Source organism: Pseudonaja textilis, chromosome 6 (assembly GCF_049901715.1).
Source record: "Pseudonaja textilis isolate UNSWEBS1 chromosome 6, rPseTex1.2, whole genome shotgun sequence".
Taxonomy (NCBI): Eukaryota; Metazoa; Chordata; class Lepidosauria; order Squamata; family Elapidae; genus Pseudonaja; species Pseudonaja textilis.
The window spans coordinates 26,510,649-26,532,423 of NC_141995.1; the positions used below are offsets into that span (position 1 = coordinate 26,510,649).

Sequence of the window (21,775 nt, forward strand, 5' to 3'; positions counted from 1 at the left end):
GGAGCTGTCACTCAAGGAAGAGCCCCATCCCAGGGTGATGTCAGCGGATCAGCTGCTCTATAACAAAGCCGGGAGAAGCCAAACGCGCGAGTGGCTCTCGGGCAAAGCGAGCTCCGAGGGGAGAGCGCGTGGAGCGGACGGCTGCTCTCGGGTTGGACGAAGCGGGAGCGTCACCAGGCACACCTACCTAAGGCAAGGCGCTGCGACCGAGCAAGAGGAGTGCTTGGCGCTCGGCGGGCTGAGCTATGGACAGTGACGAGGAGACGCTGGAAGAGACCGTCGAGGGTAATTGCGTGGCTTTGGGCCTAAGCCAGGGAGGGAGGAGTTCAGGCGAGTCGCTCGCGGGTGCCGGGCTTGGGGGAAGTTCGCAGCCCGAGGCGGGGACAAGCCTGAGGTGTTTTTCTGCCCCCGAGCTCTGCGCATCTCCACATGGCGAAAATGGAAGAAGAAGCTCCTCCTCCGCTGGGAGTAAATGTGGAGTGTTTCTTTACGCCTGGCAGCTTTCCGGGAGGGAGTAGGGTGTCTCCCTCTATTGGGGTGCGCTTTAACGGGCAAAAAAACCCCAAACCCCACTGAAAGTTTCCTTTCCCCTGTGGAGTCGGTGCTTGAAAGTTGATTTGGGGCGCGTGGCACAGCCTGGACTACACTTTGGGGAAAATTCACTTGGGGTGAAGAATGACTTTCTCTTCTTCAAGTAAACCCAAAAGGGAGCGCCGCTTCCGTCCGCAGGGACGACCGCCCTCCAGAGTTACTGCCAGCCATTTGTCGGAAATGGTGTAGGTGGGCTCTCCTTGCTTGGGCGGGGGTGGTGGTGGTTGGGTTGGGTTGGACTAGAAGACCTACAAGGTCCCTTCAAAGGGTTAAGCTGTTAAACTAAACCCTTTTGTCTTTCTTTTCCCGGGCAGAAGCGTGGCGTGGAGGGGAGGGTAGAAATGTTTCTATGCGCTGAAAAGCGTGCTATGCAGTTAGCCTAAATCTACTCGCTGAAGTTTCGCTACCATCTGGTCCTTTCGGCTCCAGATTAATACGGTCGTCGGTTGAGAGACCAACGGGGTCTTAGACTCTCCGACCGGTTTTAAAAACACTGTTTGCACGTTTGTGCCTTAATTTCACTCTGCACTGACCTTTAGGGGGCTCAGAATAATCGTACTGGCAAAAATGTTTTCAGGGACCATGAGATCTGGGAGAAGTTTAACATAGTTTGAGACTTATTATTATTATTATTATTATTATTATTATTATTATTATTATTATTATTATTATTATTAGTAGTAGTAGTAGTGTAGTAGTAGTAGTAGTAATAGTAGTAGTAGTAGTAGTAGTAGTAGTAGTAGTAGTAGTAGTAGTATATGGTTGAATAATTTGAAAAATTCATGTGGCTAAAATGGCAAATCTGTTGAGCTGCTTAAATTTCCTGCACTGTAATGGATGCAACACAGAAGTCCACACCCCACAAACTTTTGTATATTTCTGATGAAAAATATTAAAATGTGTCCTATTTGGAGATATTAAAGTGAAGATTTGGTTTTAAAAAGTTCCTGAACAGAGACATAAGGGTGTTTAACCCGAATCTAAATATTCATTTTTTATTTTTATTTTTACTATTCCTCCTGAAAGTTTCTAGCAAGATTTTTAGAATAGGCACATGTTAAATTGGTTCATTCTGATCTGCAGAATAATAACTACATTGCAATCCTGGCACCATATAATTTGGAAACAACTGTATTGTCAATGGAAGATTCTGCCTTTTGAACTAATATAAATTATGTTTAATTGCTGACAAAGTTTATAGTGATTGCATTTAAAATCTGAAATGTATTTTAAGTAAATTCATTAAATGTGGAATTCTGTTCCTACTTGTATACAAAGTTAGGGTCTGTGAGCATTTTGTTGACTTGAATTTTTTATGTGTTAACTTAGATCCATAGCAGTACTAAACATTTCAAGACAAGGGAATGTCAAAACTAATTAAGTACAGTATTCTAATGTAGGGCTATACTTTAAAATCAGTTGGGCTCATCTGGGTGTACTGTAATCTGTAACAGAATGACACATAAATTGAAGAGAAAGAGAGACAAGATAGAGGAAATATTTTACTAATACTGGGAAATTGAAAACTTGATCTGAGTGTTGATTCTCACTATTATTAGGATACATCACTGCTTACTGTATTCATTTATGGACACACCTTGGCTTATATAGGGCAAGTGATTATAAGTGCTATAAGTATAACTATAATTAGTAAAGTTAATAGCAGTTTTAAAGAATAATGTCACCAGTCAAATCCATATAGTACAAATGTCACTAAGTCATAAAACTATTAGTATTGATGCATCATTTAATCCCATCAGGAATGGCTACTTGCCAACCTTAAAGTTAATGACTTAACATAAACATGGCCCAAACGTTTTTTTAAAGTTTGTAGAATTGTTTAAATCAACACCTTAAATGGAAGAAATAATAACTGTTAAGGCCATAGCATGTTTTTTGAAAATTCGTACACATATTTTTGCAATCCTACAGCAAGAAATGAAGGAATAAACATAGTGAGCAAACCCTATTTCCAGCCTTTTTGGATAAAATAAGAGGTAATAAAAAATGAACACACCTGTGTGCAGAATATTTATCTACACTCTGCAAGTGAGCAGAGCTACACCATTCTAATGACTGCAGACATGCACTTCCTGCAAGACAAGGTATGTCATGTGTCTGGGCATGTTCAGCACAACTACTTGATGTGCAAATGTATGTTTACAGGAGAAGGTTGTCTGTCCTGAGGCTCTTTGGATAATCATAAATATTTTCAGAAAACCAGATATATTTCATGTAGGATATTTTTGTTGATATGGCAACTTTCATTGATCTTCTTTCAGACTGATCTTTTTTTAATAATACCAGGTACTGGGAGCTGAATTGACTGTCTGAAAAGGACAGTATGTCAGATTTGCTCCTGATAACAAGATATTGGCATTCCTCCATTGAATTTTATGATAAAATAGATTTACATACAAAGCAAAACCTGTTTTATTTCTTTTGCTAATCTCCTTAATCATGTCACACTGTTAAACAGAGACATACAATTTAATCAATGTAAAGTATCCAAATCAGACCTCTTAGTCAAGAGTAGTTTTGCAAAGGTTTTAAGAATTTAGGTCTGATGCAATTTGTTTATCATGTTAACATGAGGTGTATAAAGGCAGTGGTATATGTGACTATGAGGGTTTCTTTCATTTTTGTACCATTTCATAGCTAAGAAGACATTTTTTGAGAATGGATGCAACTAAGCACATATTATGATTTCTTTGAGAAGTCTTCTTAGAGGCAAAAATTTGGTAACTTTCTGTTTTTTCCTTTAAAATGAAATATCAGACTCATAATGTCAGATTATATGAATAATTCCATTTTCACATACATTGATAGAATTTCAGGTTCTTTCAATAATTCCTGTAGCAATTGTGACTTGTTTTTTCTTTAGGTTGGTTGGATGATCAAATCTTCGTAGTAGAATATGATCTTAGTCATCAGTGTGACTTGGCTTCTTTGAGTGGCCAGGAGTGTACACTTGGTTACCTGCATTTGTTAGGCATGTTCCTGACTTTGAAAGAGGTGGTAATGACCCTTCTTGAAGAGGCCATCTCTTGGTCCAGCAATTCTGGACAGGTTTCACCCATCCCTTTTAGAGAAGGTTGTTGGTAAGAATCACACCTGAATGTCCAGTCAGTGCTAATAGGGGAAGAATGTTAACCCATAGTAGTTCCAGTGCTGATTACCAAAATGCTAGTCTTCTCCCAAATTTTTTTAACATCTATATAAAACTCTTAAGGTTTTAGTATCATTACTAAAATGTTAAGAGGTTAAGTATCATTGGTATGCTAATGATATTGAGCTATACATCGCCACTTTGGACAAGCTAAAAATGCTTTAAAGGTATTAAGATATTAGGAACTGGTTGTGAAGAAAGAGTTCTGATTAAACACTAGTGCAGTGTTGGTGAAGTGCCGAAACGGGAATTGCGCATGTGCGTGCAGGAACACCAAAAACCAGAAGAGCAGCTTCCCGGTGCATATGTGCATGTCAGAAACCTGAGCTTTCTGTTTCTGGCATGTGCTGGCCACCTGGTCTTCTGGTTTCTGGTATTCATGCATGCACGAAGACCAGCTGGCCTGCATGCACTGGAAACCAGAAGCTCAGCTTCCTGCCATGCACATGTGCGCCAGGGAGCTGCTGTTCTGGTTTCCTCCGCTCTCACATGTGTGAAGACCAGCTGCGCACTGGAAGCCAGAAGAGCAATGGCCGATGGAGAGATGGCTCACTTCCGGCACACGGGCCATAAGTTTGCCGTCACGGCCCTAGTAAGTCAGAGCTATTCTTCATCCATAAAAATCTTCCGCCTTCCTGAAACGTTAGTTCCAGCTGTGGCTCTGATTCCAGCTGGACTAGAATGGTCTTTTCCCATCAGCTAATACACCAACTATAAGGCACGATAATGATTCATGATGTTATTACAGTGAGATTATTACAGTGCATTATATTCTACTTTAAGGATAATGTAGAAGTACTGCTGATACAGAGAACAGGAACCCAGGCTGCTGTGAATAGATCCCAACATTGCAAAAGAAAAGTTATTTTATGGTTGATATCCTGATAGGCAGAAGTCATTTGGGCCCAGTTCAAAATGCTGACTATTTACCTATGAAACCCTGTAGGACAAAGTGCTGGGCTATTTTAGCAACTACATTGTCCAACATTATTTTGCCCATGCTGGCTGATAATTAAGAGTAGCCTGTTTAAGATCCTACACCCAGGTGAGGTGAGGCAGGCAGGCAGGCATGGGCCTGAAAATAGGCTTAAGTAGTGGCTCTAATTTTGTGGGATATGGTGAGCCTGAAAGCACACTTAGCCATCTTATTCCTGGCATTTGGGAGGCTTCTTAAAATCTTCCCTTTTAAATAGGCCTTTGGAGATGCTGATAAGTGGAAGAAGGGTAGTCATCTTATTTTTTATTAGTTGGTGTTTACATGGAATTCTTGTACTTAAAACAATAAAAGCAAATTATAGAAACACATCTGTGGATTTTAACACATTTCCCAGAAATTGGAGATCTTGGATGATGGGGATTTCTTGCTCGTCTCAGGGTCACTTTGTCCCAGATAAAACTGTTACACAATTTGAAAACCCCATTCAACAATTTTCATAGTGCTACAAACATAGTAATCTGTTACTCAAGTATAAAATATGCTGTAATGGGACTGCCTTCATTTTGACTTTTAGTATTGTTATTAGAAGAGGTGGAATAATAAAGATCCCTGATTATTTTGTTCACCTTTGTGCTATTTATTTCATTTGTACAATCTCTATATTTGCACTTTCCAATGTCTGTAGCCTCTAATCAATCTAAATATTGCCAGTTTCTACATCTCTCTCATATCCAATAATATTATGAACTTTGAAAGTATAGCCAAATGTGATCATCCTTGGAAAATGTTTCTCAGTTAACATGTGTTGATTCTAAAGGAAGTAAAACTATAAGATCAATAGTTCATTTTCAACCTCTATGGAGATGCTGTGGAACAAATGTCAACTATAGTTAGCAATGCCGTCTGATACAATTACAAGTCAGCTTTGTCTGAAAACTGACAGTAATAAAATTTGTTTTCTTGGGCAGCTGATGCAGTTTTCATTCTTGCAGATAACCAGGTAAGTGACAGTATCTGCAATACACATTTTTTAAAAACCAGTTTGTTTGATCTGAGTCAGAACTGTGAGAACAGATATTTCCATAGGCTAAATATTATAATATCAAGAAATAAAATGTTAGAAACAATATAACCTAAAAATTGTTGCAAGTGCATAACAAGATACAGTAAAAGATACATTTTAATCAAAACACATTTCTTGTGTATCTAAAAATGTCCTGCTGTTTGAACTGAGTCCATATTTCTGTCTTTGTATGTCTAGATCTGTAGAGAATGGAGTAAAATAAAACCTATGACTCCATGCAAATTTGGTACAATATGCATTAAATTTGCTGCAACATTCCTGCTGTCAAAATGATGTCCTATATAAATTTGGGATATAATGGAACAAACTATGAGTGGTGTTGACTCATCTGATTTGATCATATTTATCTCAATGAGTCATGCTTCAAAATGTTTTCACTTGTCTACTTCATATATCAGAAATGTGCAGGTTTGTCCATGGAATACAGACTTTTTGGGAACATGCAGATTATAAAATAATAAAGTTTGAAAATATATCACCCATGACGTATTGGGGATGTGTCTGAGTTATTTTATTTGCTTGGCATAAAGGTCATTTTACATCAATGAACTGGGTCAGTAGCACTTGTCTGACAGCTACAGTGTGTTTCCACAGTTGATTCATTCTTACATCTCTACATGCATAGATTTCCTTAATAGAATGTAACATCTCCCATAATACCAGTTTTGCAGAATGCTGGTCATTTGGCCCTTATGCTGTTATTTCATTCTCCACTCAGAACATATATTAGGCTCTGAAAGAAGAAGAAAAATGTATTTATCAGTGTCTTAATAATTGAAGTGGATAAATACTACATTTGTACTAAATTTATAAATACTCAAGCAGTATAAGGGCAACATGCTAGAGGAATTTGAGTTAGTTTGTATGGCTGGATAAAATCAGCATCCAATGTTGTTTCTTGTAAGAACAGATTGCTTGTATGAGTCCCACTGGTTTTCAAAATAGTTTTTTATTGTTATTTTTTAGGAACACTTGATGATGATGGTATGCCCCATGGGTTTTGTATAGTTACATATTCTTCCACAGACAGATTTGAAGGAAACTTTGTGCATGGAGAAAAGAATGGTCATGGAAAATTCTTCTTCTTTGATGGAAGGTAGACATCACTCCGAATTCATATTTAGCCATGCTGTTTTAGACACGAATATATTATATGTTGTACCAGAATTAGTGTGAAGGCATAACATACTAAACTAGTAGCCATGATTTATAAATCACAATGTTTGGAAACATAATGCATGAAATAAATAAGAGTATGACTTATTATGTTATTAGTATGTAATTGAGATAAAATAACAGTGGTTTCTACACTATTCTTTTTTGTTTGCTAGCACACTAGAAGGCTTTTATGTTGACGATGGTTTGCAAGGCCAAGGAATATACACCTATGAGGATGGAGGCACACTTCATGGCACTTACATTGATGGTGAACTGAATGGTCCAGCTTATGAAAATGATGCTGATGGACGATTGGTCTTCAAAGGGCAATACAAAGATAATATTCGGCATGGATTTTGTTGGATTTACTATTCAGTAAGTTGGATTGTCTTCTCACATGTTTCACCATGTAACACTAACAATTATTCCAAGGAATCTGCAGGGGTCAGGGGAGAGTTTCACATCAATACAGTGCAGGCTTCATCTCGTGTGTGTGTATGATGTAAAAAGCATTACAAAAGTAGCAGATATTGTTACCCAGAGATACAATGCTTTTTTCGTTATTTTGTTCACTTCAAAGCTAAATGGAGATAGGTTGTTACAGTTTGGATGCAAATTAGTATCTTATTTTATCACAGTTGTGTATTGCCAAATCTGCAGTGACTAATGGAAGTTTACAGCAAGAATACTATGTATAATATAAATTATACAAATATACATGTATACTACAAGTACATAAAACAAAAAAATAAAAGAATAAGAAAAATAAATGAACATAGTTGAATATAATTGTTCATAACCATACCAAATTTAAAAGCAGAAAAGTTCCACCTTAGCAGATTTATAGAGTGACTCCAGGGTTATGTTGCAAGTAACACAACATAAACAGTGTTTGGTGTTGTGTGAATTTTATGCATGTGAGCAAATGCATGAACTATCTTGTATGGCATGGATAAAGGTTGTAATAAATAGAAAAAGTCCAGAAAGTCCTCTTAGAAAAAAAAGCACTTTTGGGACAACCATGACCTGGATAACTGAAAATCTACATACAGTTGTAATAAATACTTCTGAGATAATCTTAACCAATTTTGATATAGAATAACTACAGCAGAATTGCAGTTGTTTTCATAAATGAATGAATGGCTCTATTCAGGATGCTCAAGCTAGTGATATTTTGCCTTGCCTGAACTAGTTCTTTGGAGACTCTGTCCTTCCTATATACATCCTTCCATTGGTAACAAAATGTTCTCAATTATGTAACTTGAAGAGCAAACCATGCTATTGAATTCCTATACATTTTCCCTGTCTTCCCCAAAACAAGTTTGAAGGAAGTGTTAAGCTGTGGAAGAAGACTAAATAATAGCCCTTTGCACTCAGTTCTGAATTGTCCCTAGGAAAGTAAGACAGAAAATATCTTGCTTTGCAGTCATAACTAGCAAAGAACCATATTACTAAAGTATTTTATATGCAGTATTCTTCACAATGACACCCTTTACAGCTACTGGGACTTTCTAGATTTACTTGTCAACATACGAAGATTGCCATCTTGGAAAAAGCTGAATGAAAGATTGGCAAAATTAGTGAAATCAAACACAGTATAGTCCTTTCTCCAAGTTATGCTAGCTGAGAAGCACAGGATGAAGCACATAACATTTCTGCCTGTGAAAAGAACTCTCTGTCATCTGAAAGTTGACAGAACTATTTTTTAATGTTTTATTTAAATATTTTAACATTATATGCTATCAAAACTCTTTTTTGAAAACCATATAAACCCACCAGCAGAATTGCTCTATTCGTTAAGATACACTAAGCTGAAAATAGAGAAACTTAGAGAAAAACAAAGAAGAGCTGAATTAGATTGCATTCAAATGAGAAACAAAGGACAGTAAAGGCTAATCATGGAGTTAGATCTATTCTAATTGACAACGTATGAAATCCACGAGAGCAAAAATATAGTCCTTTGTATCCTAACCCACACTTTCAGCCATAATCACCCCGAAGTTCGGATGCAGCATATTTTCCAAACTCAGTGGTGACTTAGTTTAGGAAACTGTTTAGGGATTGGAAGCAGAATACAGTAAAATTGATCCTTTTTATCTTATATGCATGTACTTTATTTTATAAACGGAACCTGTACACGCTACCTTCATCTTTAGAGACCCAGCATTTTACATTAATAGGACTGAAATGGTGAGTAGAGAGGTACAAAAGACAGAGTAAATGAAAGAATAGAAAATGAAAGAATAAAGTTCTAACTGGCACTTTTATTATCCTGATCAGAGTTTTTCACATTTTGTTCCCTGAAACTATAAAGCTCTGAGAGATTAAGGACACTTTTTTAAATAAAAAAATCACTCAAACAAAGCCAGTTGTCTAACCCCAGAGTTTTGCCTTTTGATCAGAGTACTGAAAATTTAATTTAACTTTTTAATTTTGGGTTCAAAAAGCTTGAGAACCTCACATCTGAATATTGAGAATATTGAGATTTTGGTTAACAGTAATCTTCATCAAATTAAAAAACAGCACACAATATTTCCTCTTTTATTGCTTTTTTTCAGGATGGTGGGTATCTGGTTGGACAAGTTAATGAAGAAGGAGAGATGACTGGAGAAAAGTTAGCCTATGTATACCCTGATGGGAAGATGGCATATTATGGACACTTCATAGATGGTGAAATGATAGAAGCAAGATTGGCAAATGTTATACTGACAGAGGAAGAAAAAATACAATTTGATGTTATACCAGGCAGTAAGTTGTCACTCATTTATTATATCTCATAATATGTAAATGTCTAGATCCTCTTAAAGATTTGATCACTTTATTAAAGTATTATACTTGCAGTATATATTGCCTTTAAGGCCAAATTTTAGCTAATTCTATGTCTTTTACCAAGTAATGTAGCGATGTGAACCTCTATCTGACATTAATAATTAGGTTGGCTTTTTATATTTTGAATGTAGATCCCCATTTACAACAACTGAATATACAAAGAAAAGAAGAGATTCTCAGAACCATATATAATTACTGTTCCTCGGTGTTTCTTTTTCAGTCAAGCTGAGGAATTTTACATGGACAGCAGACAATATAAATATAAATATTGTAATCTATACTGTCATTTCAGATCAAGACATACAGCAGTATTTGTCAGCAAATACTTTTTGACTGCCGATTACTCTTCTAAACATTGTCTATTTTCTGGGATCTCCCAAGCACTGTGTCAGCTTCCTATCTAGTGGCCATTTCTTGAGTCCTTTCTGAGAGTACTGCTGTTGAATTCCAGATTATAAACTCCTTTGCTCCAGTTCTGTGTATCTAGGGCATAGTAGCTGGAAGGAAGAGAAAATGATGAAAAAAAAAAAAACAACTTGTGCTTATCGGGGCAGGTGAATATTGCTACTATCATGGGGATACTTTGTCAGTTTATGCCTTATCTAAAGCTATTTGATGTTCTTTCAAGGAACAGTTATATAAGGCTAAAGTAGTGATATGGTAGCATATACATTTAATAAAAACATGAAGAAATGTAATTTAAAAAAGACTTAAATGTGATATGGTGGCTGCTGTTAACTCCTTTGGAATAAAATTTAAATTATAATTTATACTTTGACATAGGATATATTGCAACTCTATAGATTGATGGCATTCAGGAACAAATCCATTTTTAGAATTTGGCTACCAAGGAAAATATTTCCCAATAGATTTCAGATACCTAATATTTGTAGCCATTTGATATGTAATTCTTAAGTTTTTAAGAGGCATGCAAAAATACTGTTTAAGACTAAACCACACTTAAGAAGTTGTCTATTTGCATAATTAGTCAAGAAACATTATTTTGGGGTAAAGCCAAACTCCTATACAATTGCTTACAGTTGGAAAGAACATCAAAAATGTATGTGCAAAATTCTTATAAATTGATCCTAAAATAGTGGTCTTTTAAAAAAAATATTAAATTGTGTAACATAAATGGTACATTTTTATCCTATATATTATTTTCTGTACTGATTTATTATAGGCCCAGTTTACAGTTTTGATAAATCTACTTCATCCTGCATTTCTACGAGTCCACTTCTTCCTGACCCTTATGAATCAGAGAGGTAGAATGCTTTATTTTAGTGTTGTCTTTCTGTGCAAATACTTGCAAATAATATTTCACTGGATTACACACATGAGTATACTATCCATTTACTTCCTTTCCACTTCCAAATATTAATCATTTATGAGAACATAGAGATTGTCACATTTGACACTAGTCTAGTTATGTTTTTTTCAACTGTTCATTGACTGAGCCACACAAGGCTACCCAAATGAATTCACAATGGTGCTGTGGGATCATAAACTCATAGCTTGAAGTAGTTCAGGGTTTTGCATAGGTCAGGAGCACCATGAAAAAATTACCAAGATACTCAGGATGTTGTGAACTGAGAACCTCTGGGAATCTCTGGTCTAGTCTGTTTTTCCATGAGCTGGTTTCGTCTCCAGTCTGTCTATTGCTTTGAATATATTTTCTCTTTGTGTGTAGGCAACATGTGTGCACATGTGTGCAGTGTCAGGTGAGATAAAGTCATGAACACACAATCAAAGCCCTGTCACTTTATATGTATGCAACACATATTAAAATTGGTGTAACTTTGATCATGCACTCATAACTGTCATCGGTTATTTTGATTAGCCCCACAGAATTCCCTTACACCATAATTTCATAGGATACTCAGAAATATGTGTTGTGTATTAAAGAGGACTAATTCCAAGGCTGATTTTAAGGGATTGCAAAAGCCTTTTTTTAATAAATTGTATATTGGGATTCATTTTTAGTTATCCACAGATACCCAGAACTAAGGATAATATGGAATGTGTAATTCTAATATTTTTAAACATGTAAATGATATGAATGACTAGCTTATTCTGTTTAAAGTTCTTTAAACTATTTGTTTCTTTTGACATATTTCAAAATTAACATATAGCAATATGAGCTTCACTTCTAGATTCTCATGTGCACTCTAATAAGATCTGTCCTTGAAGCCTTAATGCACATGCATGAAGTTGTAGATCAGATACTATTTTTATTCATTGCTTTAATTTAGGGTCTATGTAGACGCATCTCTTATTTCCAATGCTGGAGAAGGTTTATTTACTAAAATAGCTGCTGAAGCTGGCACAGTTTTATCTTTTTACAATGGCATACGAATTACACATCAAGAGGTAAAGTACAAAGAAACCTTTTCATTGCTTCTGTAACAACTTCCACGTTGCTTATTAATATTTCAATAGTTTTTGCATGGTAACAACATTTCATTAAATAGAAAGAATATCTTTATGCCATTTGTACTAATAACCTTTGTGCTAATTCACATCTGTTACTTCAAATGATAAAGCAGCAGCCCCCAACCTTTTGGGCACCAGGGACTGGTTCCATGGACCAGAAGGGGCATGGTTTGGCATGCTGCCTGCATCCCACAGATGTGGCTTCACTTATTTGTGTGGCCTAGTTTCTGACATGACCGGGAGCTGAGGAGCCCTGATTTAAAGATCTCCTAGGAGCTATATAGGTAGTCCTCGACTTCTGACCACAATTGACCCCAAAATTTAAGTTGCTAAGTAAGAAATTTGTAAAGTGAGTTTTCCCCCATTTTACAAGTTTTACAAGTTTTCTTGTCACATTTGTTAAGTGAATTATTGCAGTTGTTAAATTAGTAGCATAGTTAAGGGACATTGATTTTGCTTGTCAGAAGGTTGCAAAAGATGATGTGATGACATTACTCCACGACACTGCAACCGTCATAAGTGCGAGTCAGTTGTCAAGCAGCCGAATGTAAATCATGTGACCATGGGGATGATGCAATGTTCATATGTGTGAAAAATGCTCATAGGACACTTTTTTCAGTGCTGCTGTAACTTTGAATGAGCGCTAAATGAACTGTTGTAAGTCGAGGACTACCTGTACAGCATTTAGGCTTGGCAATAATAAATACCATCTTCTTTTCATGATATAATTTTGTTAAATACTAAAAATAATTCTGAATGATCTCTAGTGACAAAAAATTTATACTAGTCTGCTTTTTGAGAGAGAAAGATTGAATCAGCACTGAGTTGAGGGGACACACACAAACACACACACACGCGCAAAAGGTCTGATTTTGTGACTTGTAATGAAAAGGAGAAATGTGTACCCAAGATTGCAGGTATAAAAATTTTAATGAATAGTTATATTGGAGTGGAATACCCTTTCTCACCCCCCCTTCCTCCGAGCTGTGATGTTATGTGGCACATTTGCCAAACAATGTATATATCTGGTTCTTTCAAACTCAAAAATGTGTGTGAGTTTTGATTTGATAAAAGTAAATATTTGTCATAGCAGTATTGTTTTCAATGCCAGGTGGACAGCAGGGACTGGTCTTTGAATGGAAATACAATATCCCTTGATGATGAAACTGTCATAGATGTACCAGAACCTTACAGCCATGTAACCAAATACTGTGCCTCTTTGGGGCATAAGGCAAACCACTCATTCACCCCAAATGCTGTTTATGACTCGTAAGTATTTAATGTCTCCTCGTGTCTTGAACTGTCATGATTATACACAGTGATACACTGATTTAGTGATTTAGTGTATGTGTGTTTGTAAGGACAAACACTAAATCATATACATGACAAATTGCCTTAGTTAAAAATGGAACCAAGGAAAACATTTCTAGAAAAAAGTGCCAGCTTGATAGAACAGACACCTTTAAATGAAGCACAAGCATTAATCCTGGCCTACTATGTGTAACTTCATTAATTTTACATATTAGTTTTTGTGTGATTGAGATTTGAAACATTATTATGGGTAGACATTGCAAATGTATTCTATAGCACAACATACCAAGAAATTTATGGTAGACTCAAATAAGTTAATTGTACTTGTCCAAATATGAACATATAAGAACAGAGTTACTTATATCTACGGGAGTTTGCTACTTTTACAGCTCTTGAATAAAAGTTTCCATTGGAATGGGGTAGACTTTTAAAACCAAGTTGTAATTAGCCATGGAAATCTTCTTTTAAATAAAACTCAAAAATCTATGCTAAAGTAAGTCCTTATTTTTACTGTATTTGTTTATTTGTATCACACCTTTATTATTTTTTTCAAATAACTCAAAGTGGCGAACATATCCAACACGCCTTCCTCCTATTTTCCCCACAATAAAATTTAGTACTATTTCTTGTGGATAAGAATAAAAAATCTTAAAGTAAATGTAATATTACAATGATTATTGTTTCACGTGAAGTAATTAATAGCTTGCATTTTTCATCTTGTTTTCCTGAATCCATATGCCTATTTATTTTCTAGGTTTGTTCACCCTCGCTTTGGACTGATTAAATGTATTCGGACAATTCAAGCAGTGGAGAAGGATGAAGAACTAACAGTGGCTTATGGCTATGATCACAGTTCCACTGGACAAAATGGCCCAGAAGCACCAGAGTGGTATCTGGCAGAACTAAGAGCCTTCCAAGCTTCCTTGAAAAAATGAAGTGCAGTTTCCCTATTCAGCACATTGAATCTATGCACTATCTTTGATGCTGGAATTGGAGCAGCCAGTGGTTGATCATGCTGTGATTCTTCAATACTTTTTCCTACATTAGAAAGAGTGGGAGCCTTTTTGTTTTGTTCCTTGCAGCCTAATATGCTTCAGCCACTCCCTTAAAATAATATTTACATTTGTAGTTAATAGTGCAGAATAAATTATTGAATATGCTACACAAGGAAGAGTGGCCTTTTATTTATTTTTTGGCAATTAGTCTGCATCAGCAGCTGTCAAAATATAGAAAGAGAGCGTTTTTAAAACCAAGGTTTTATCCATACTGTGGTTTCTCTGATTCTGCGCAACTACATTTTGTATTTGCCATATTGTGGTGCTAATAGAATTGTGCTAAGTTTGGTATCTAGAAAAGCAGCATAATTTCAGAATATTGCTTTAGGGCGTTTTCTGTTTTGGTGCACAAGAGACCTCTCTTTACATTATCGTCTTCTTAAAGTCAGCACAAATGTTTAAACTACAGTGTCAAGGTTGGTAAAAAGAGGAGCCAGATTGTTGGGGACAATATGCTGACTCCATAAACCATCTAGAGAGAGCTGTATAGCACTGTGAAGTGGTATATAAGTCTAAGTGCTACATGTCGGTTTTTTTAAGGCTCTGAGGATATGTGCCTGGAAGACCAGAGCTGCTATAACTTTAATCATGATAATCACATTTGAGTGACTTCTGTTTGCACATATGAGCATTTTCTACTACTTGTTTTTGGTTTCTTACACTGGAGAGCATAATGTCAATTTGTATAGAACAAATGAAAAGGATATATACCAAGAAATTCCTTGTTTGCTAAATTTGTCTTTTTCCTGCCTTTAATTGATAACTTACAGAATCCTGGAAGCTGCCACTACTTGTCAAAGGCAGATTTCTGTAGAGCTAGGAAAGTAGTTGAGGAATCCTACGTTGCAAACCTTTTAAAAAAACTGCAGAGTAATTCAGAGGGTTACGTGGAAAACTCAACCTTTTTACTATGAAGCAAATTATACTTGAGATTGTCAGTTTTATGGGAATCATGAAAGCACTATTAATCCTAGCTAACATTTAATAATATCATGAGAAAAAAAGTAAACTTTCAGGGATCTGATAGCCAGTTACTGGCATTTCTTAAACAGATTTTCAAATATGTGCAATATATGTTTGCAGAATATTTGCTCTGTATTATACAAGTAGAAATGTCTATTTGCAGTGTGTTTATTTATATAAAAATAAATACCACTGAACTCAGTGGGACCTTCTTTGAATGTAGAGGATCACATTGCTTGTTTTTTAATGCAGAAAAAGGACTCTGAATATTATTCTTATCTATAGGCTGGAGATTCTGTTGATGAAACTTTGATTTGATTATTTCACTATTTTAAATATGTAATATTGGAGTCCCTAATTACAGCCTTTATACTATGTATATTTTAATTTTCAGGTTAAAAAGAACCATTTTACTGCCAAAATAGTTTATGTAATTTATGTAACAATTTTGAACTATTCTTCAGATTATAAATTAGCATTACAGAAATAAACTACTATTTTATTGTAAGTAACAAAGCTAGAAACTACATATTGTAGTCTCATAAGGAATTAAATCTAGGATACTGCATAGAGTAGAAGCCATATAGAAACTGGTCATGTAAAATGTCAAGGAAAAGTCTACTAAACGTTACCAATGGGAAACCTGCAATGCACAGAGAAAAATATGGGCCATAAGACCTGGGATGGTGGTGGAAATAGATTTGTTATTAGATTTAGGCAACATCTCTTCTTTTGTCCCACATGACAGTATATGGATGAGGTGGCATCTCCCCAAAGAGACGCAGTGTATACTCTAGGGCAGTGGCCCCCAACCTTTTTTGTGCCACGGCCCGGTACCGGCATCACAAAATGATCCGCGGCCCGGTACCGGCATCAGCACGCATGACAAGTCAAGGCGAGCCGAGCGACCAGCCAGCCATCCATCCCCCGCTTCTTCCCGCCACCTTCAACTCCTCCTTTGTACCTTTGTCGATGGGCTTGGCTTCGGGACGGTCGCTCAGCTCGCCTTGCCTTGGGTGCTGAAAGAATCCTCGTGCCTTAGTTTCGTTCGAAGCCCCCCCCTTCTATGAAACTAAGGTGCGAGGATTCCTTCAGGACCCAAATGCCGCTTTCCAACTGGAAAAGCTCACCCGGAAGCACTTTCTCGTCAAACAAGATGGCGCCCAGCAAACCGGCGGCCCGGTAGGAAATGTTCCACGGACCGGTACCGGTCCGCGGCCCGGTGGTTGGGGACCCCTGCTCTAGGGGGTCTTTTTGGACCCTTGGCTCCTACTTACAGCAGCTGTGCCTAGTAGGGCCTTTGCACACTTTGGGTGCTGACAGTCACTAATGCCCTTGTGACCTCTTATCCGGATTGTTGCAAGGGACCCTACATGGGACTGTCCTTGAGGAAGCTTTAACTAGTGGAGAATGCAGGTGCAGGAGTAGTAAATGGTATCGGAAATTCGACACCTACGACACCATTGCTTCATGAACTAGGCTAGTTGCCAGTGGGTTTCCAGATTCAATTCAAGAGAGCTAAATTTTTATCATTATTATTATTAAGAATTTATATTATTAAGAGTTTATTATTAAGAATGCAGTCCTTTATATGTTTATCTAAGGGAAATTTTACTAACATTTCTTTTTACAAAGCTGCATTTGATTTCTACGTCAAGAGAATAATGGACATTTTAAATGGATATTGATAACATCACCTTGAGAACCAGAGTTTGGCCTGCAGCAAAGTCGTCTTTATTGTTCCATAACTGTTTCATATCCTAAAAACGATCTTATAGTACTGGTCAAGCCAAGCAATTAGCCCAGACAGTGCATGCCCATCACTTGCCACCAGTAGACTATTTAAAATCAGGACAAGGCCGCTGTTAGTGGGGATTGTTGAAAAGATACAGTTACTGTCCATGAATTGAGAAATATTTGGAAACTTATTCATGGGAACTAATATGATCACTATCTTCATGATATGTAGATATCCATTTGTCATGCTTATGCTGTGTGCTTGCAGGATTTTGCAGGTGCAAAATTATATCAAATCCTGACAAGCGATCATAATTACTGTATGCTGTGAACCTCTGAAACTACAAAGGATGGTAGTGAAATGGATTTGTTTTTTTTAAAACACTTGTGGTCAACACTTTTTAAATACATTAAAATGGTTTCATCTTCTTAATGTAGATATTTGCCATTGTATGTTATATTCTAATTTAGATTTCAACATGTTCATTACATTCTAATTCACATAGCCTTTGCAGTGATTTATAGTGCTCAAAATCATTTAGTGAATAATCCTCTTTCTACAGTCCCCACTGAGTTCAACAGAAGTTATTTGCAGTTGAATTTTCCCAAACTTGTAGCCATTTTCATTTGTTTAAAATGCTCGGTGAGTGATGATAACTAGAAATCTTATGTACTAAGTATCAAAAATATGGAAGCCATCGGATAATGAATCTGATGCATTGTGTGCTTATTTGTGTAAAATTTGCATCCATTGAAATACAGGTACTGTATCTTCATTCAGTTTTAATAGGCATGCTGTGCCATTTTTTGGTAGTTTCAAACTACACAATTATATCTAAATACTTGCATATTCAATATTGAAATATTTAGCTGTTTAGAAACAAACTGCTGTTTTACATAATTGTCCTAGGGAAATCTATGCAGTTCAGAGGGACTCCGTATTTTAACTGAATATTTAATAAAATGGGCATATGATATTTCAATTTAAAACCTGATTGATTGTAGCTTGGGTTTGGAATGCGGGGTCCTTGGGGCTCTCTGAGCTTGGTTGGTTTTTTGCAGATGTTTCATTACCCAAAGTAGGTAACATCCTCAGTAGTCATCTACTCATCAATGATAATGTCACCTAATTTGGGTAATGAAATGTCTGCAACAAAACAAGCAAGTTCAGAGAGCACCAAGGACCCCTCATTTTTTTTTAAAAAAATTGCATTCTCACTACTGTTTTTCTCTCTTTTTGAACTTTCTGTGAAACTTCCATATGTAACTTTACGTAAGCTTCTTGCAGGAAGCTATTTCCTTGAGTTAGAAAAAAATCCCCTTAGCCGAGTGGAATGATTCTTTTGCTCCTCAGATGAGATTTATTTTGTGTTGGGTTAGGTCTGTGTATTTACAAAACATTCAATAATATATTAAATATTACTCTGTGACCTAAAACAACTACTAAGATGATGAGCCTTATCGACATCCATAGGTATTACTTATGATTTCTAAAACTTTGGGTAAAAGAAAAAAAATAATTGTACTTTATTTATAGACATTGTTTACTAAAAACTGAACACATTGTGAAATAAATAGAAAAATGTCTCTGAGGGGAAATTGCTTTATCCTGCATTGTGAAAATAAAGCTTTACATGAATTGTCTTCACACAATTTTTGTCCAATTTCCTATATTGTCTATGATAGTAAGTATTAAATTTATAACTTGGTTTACGTCTGGCCAAACCTGGACATTGATAAAAAGCAAAAAAGGGCAGATTTTTCATGCTGTTCCAATCTCCATTTCAATATGCATCTTATTGTATTGTTTTGTGCTAGCTTTATAGCTTTTTGCCCTTTATCAGTATTTTAAAATTTAGTTCTGTGTTATTAAACATCATTGATTCTGAGAAAAATAATTCTTGAAGACATATACAGAACCTTCAATTTCTGAATCAACTGAAGAAAAATTATTTAGTGCAGTTACAATGTAAAATAATTATTTCTATGAAAATATTTACCTTGACCTACATAGTGGGGAAATAGGTGATAAGTTAACTACAATGCTGAAAAAGTAGACTAAAAAAATTCATGCTATGGTGAATGTGTAGTGCAATATAATTCTAAGGTCATTTATCATGACCCTTCTTTGTCTAATCCTTTAGGTTCCTTTCAACATTAAAGCATGTCTTTAGTTATTTAGTTTAGTTTATTGTCATTGCACCTCATACAACAAAATCGAACACCATCTTCAGTGCACATCATGACCATGAACATGAAAATAAACACAAACACATCCTCCACCCTTCACACATTGAACCAGAAACCCCTGACACCACACCAACACTGCACTATACAGCAGAATGCAAAGGAGCTACTGCCCTGGGATAGAAGCTGTTTTTCAGCCTATTTGTCCTTGTTTTATTATTCTGTATCATCTGCCAGATGGTAATAGTTCAAAAAGAAGGGTTTCCAGGATGAGATGGATCTTTGAGAATGTTTTGAACTTTCTTAAGGCAGGGGGAGCTATATACCTCTTCCCAAGAGGGGAGAGGGCAACCAGTGATCTTCTGGGCAATGACATTAACCCTCTGGAGTGCTTTCCTATCTGCCACTGTGCAATTGGCAAACCATACAGAGGTGCAGTATGTTAAAATGCTCTCTGGTGTAGCAGTAGAAGGTCACCAGCAGTTTTTCATTCAGTTGATGTTTTCTGAGAAGTCTCAGGTAGACTTCTCAGAAAAAGACTCCAGCCAACTAATCAGCACAGTCTCTAAGCATTCGGCCAGAGATACCGTCAGGACCAGCAGCCTTTCTAGGGTCCACAGCCCTCAGAATGTTCCTCAGCTCCTGTTCCTCCACAATGAGGTGGGGAGTTGACTGGTAGTTGTGTTTTATCTGTATCTTATGGTATTTAATTTATGATATTTATTATGATAGACAACCAGATTCTTCTCTTTCTACCTTCAGACAAACTCTTTAAGCCTTGCTATGCAAGGTTAGGGTCAAATTTTGGTTACTTCTACAGTGATAATTGGATAGATACTAAATATTGCAGAGTTTATAAATTAAAATATATTTGTCACCCAAATCTGGCTGATATAAAAAACATGTCAATTTGTCTTTTGTGCTGCCAGTTATGATCAACTGACCATTTAAGTTCTGTTTTCTCCAAACAATGGGAACTTCAATCTTCTACCAGCACTATATTTTTGCCGCTTCAGTTTCATTTCTTTAGGAGGAAAATCATGGAGTGTTTATTGGTGATGGATAATATTATCATTTGTCTGCAAACATACAGTCTAAGCAACAGAAGTAGGGATACATCATAAACAACTGATGGCTTAAATGTCATTGCTCTCATAATTTAGTGAGATGAATAGGGTTTATATAATCCAAATCCAACCCTTTTTGCTCTGTTTCTCAGATATTGATTTGCTATTTTTACTTAATTATCTAATCTTTGTCTGCATAGAGTTCTATTCCTGGAATCTTAAAACATTCAACAAAACTTTTCTTAAAAATGAATCTTAATAATAAACTCTCAAATTATATTAGAGACTGAACAAGCTCAGCAAAATCCTTCCAATGCCTACATATAGTGAATCTTAGCATAGCTGACACTTACACAGAATTAGAAATGTATCATGAATTCTTCAAATCATATGGTTGGAAAAGTTATCACCCTGTCCAGAGCAGGAATCATCAGAGTATTCCAAATAATGTTGTAGATTCCCAGATGGTGTGTGACGTGTGTGACTCAGGGAGCAGTTTTCTGCTCTTTATCTTTTGTGATGGAAAGGATCTTCAGGTGCAGGTGAACCTAATATGATTGGAACCACTATATGAAGCAAGTGGTAGGGAGGCCAATACCTCTCCCAACTCCCCAATGTTTGAAAGGAATATCTTGCATACATTCAGGAGGTAATAGAAAGCAAACTGCAGAAGCAAAAGTGATACTTCCCCCTGGTCCCCCCAAAATAGTACCTACATCCGTTTCTTACTTCTGTTTGCAGTTTATATGCTATGGGAAACTAACGCTATTAAGCCAACAACAGGTTGTGGCCACAGACCATAGTTAAGACATTACTTTCAACTTCATCATAGTTCTGTACCCATATTTGGACATTCTCAAAGAATAACCTCATTGCATCCTGCATGTTGACGATAGACTTTCTTCCATTTATAGCCATTTCCAGAAAAATGACTCCTGCTGCTACCAGTCTCCAAGTTTCTTTTTCAGAATCCAGATATACACATAGTCCTTGACTTAACAACAGCTAGTTTAGTGACTGTTCAAAGTTACAACGGCACTGAAAGAAGTGGCTTGTGACCATTTTTTATACTTACAACCATTGCAGGAGCCTCATGGTCACTTGATCAAAATTCAGACCTCTGGCAACTGGTTCATATCTATGATGGTTGCAGCATCCCAGGGTCATGTGATTCCCTTTTGCAACCTCCTCACCAGCAAACTCAATGAGGAAGTTGGATTCATTTAACAACTGAGTTACTAACTGAACAACTGC

At 36.5% G+C, this 21,775-nt stretch overlaps 1 protein-coding gene across 7 annotated transcripts; it reads left to right on the plus strand.

Annotated features, from left to right (window-relative positions):
• Positions 1-9: 9 nt before the first annotated feature.
• On the plus strand, positions 10-14,685 carry SETD7 (SET domain containing 7, histone lysine methyltransferase). 7 transcript variants are annotated; one of them, XM_087936124.1, is made up of 10 exons: positions 246-285; positions 2,524-2,696; positions 5,666-5,697; positions 6,748-6,877; positions 7,113-7,314; positions 9,498-9,687; positions 10,952-11,033; positions 12,021-12,138; positions 13,313-13,470; positions 14,267-14,685. In XM_087936124.1, the coding sequence occupies exons 4-10, from the start codon at positions 6,768-6,770 to the stop codon at positions 14,445-14,447; spliced, it is 1,041 nt and encodes a 346-aa protein (XP_087792250.1). In that variant the 5' UTR covers positions 246-285; positions 2,524-2,696; positions 5,666-5,697; positions 6,748-6,767; the 3' UTR covers positions 14,448-14,685. The 7 variants fall into 7 exon arrangements, with proteins under 7 accessions (XP_026553851.1, XP_087792247.1, XP_087792251.1 ...); XM_087936121.1 differs by lacking the exon at positions 2,524-2,696 and having other exon boundaries at positions 37-285; XM_087936126.1 differs by lacking the exon at positions 5,666-5,697 and having other exon boundaries at positions 190-285.
• Positions 14,686-21,775: the final 7,090 nt, after the last annotated feature.

Coding starts and splice junctions, on each gene's coding strand:
- SETD7 (XM_026698066.2), top strand. CDS start 246: ATGGACAGTGACGAGGAGACGCTGGAAGAGACCGTCGAGG. Junction 286..6,747: donor GCTGGAAGAGACCGTCGAGG/GTAATTGCGTGG, acceptor GTTATTTTTTAG/GAACACTTGATGATGATGGT. Junction 12,139..13,312: donor TACGAATTACACATCAAGAG/GTAAAGTACAAA, acceptor TTTCAATGCCAG/GTGGACAGCAGGGACTGGTC.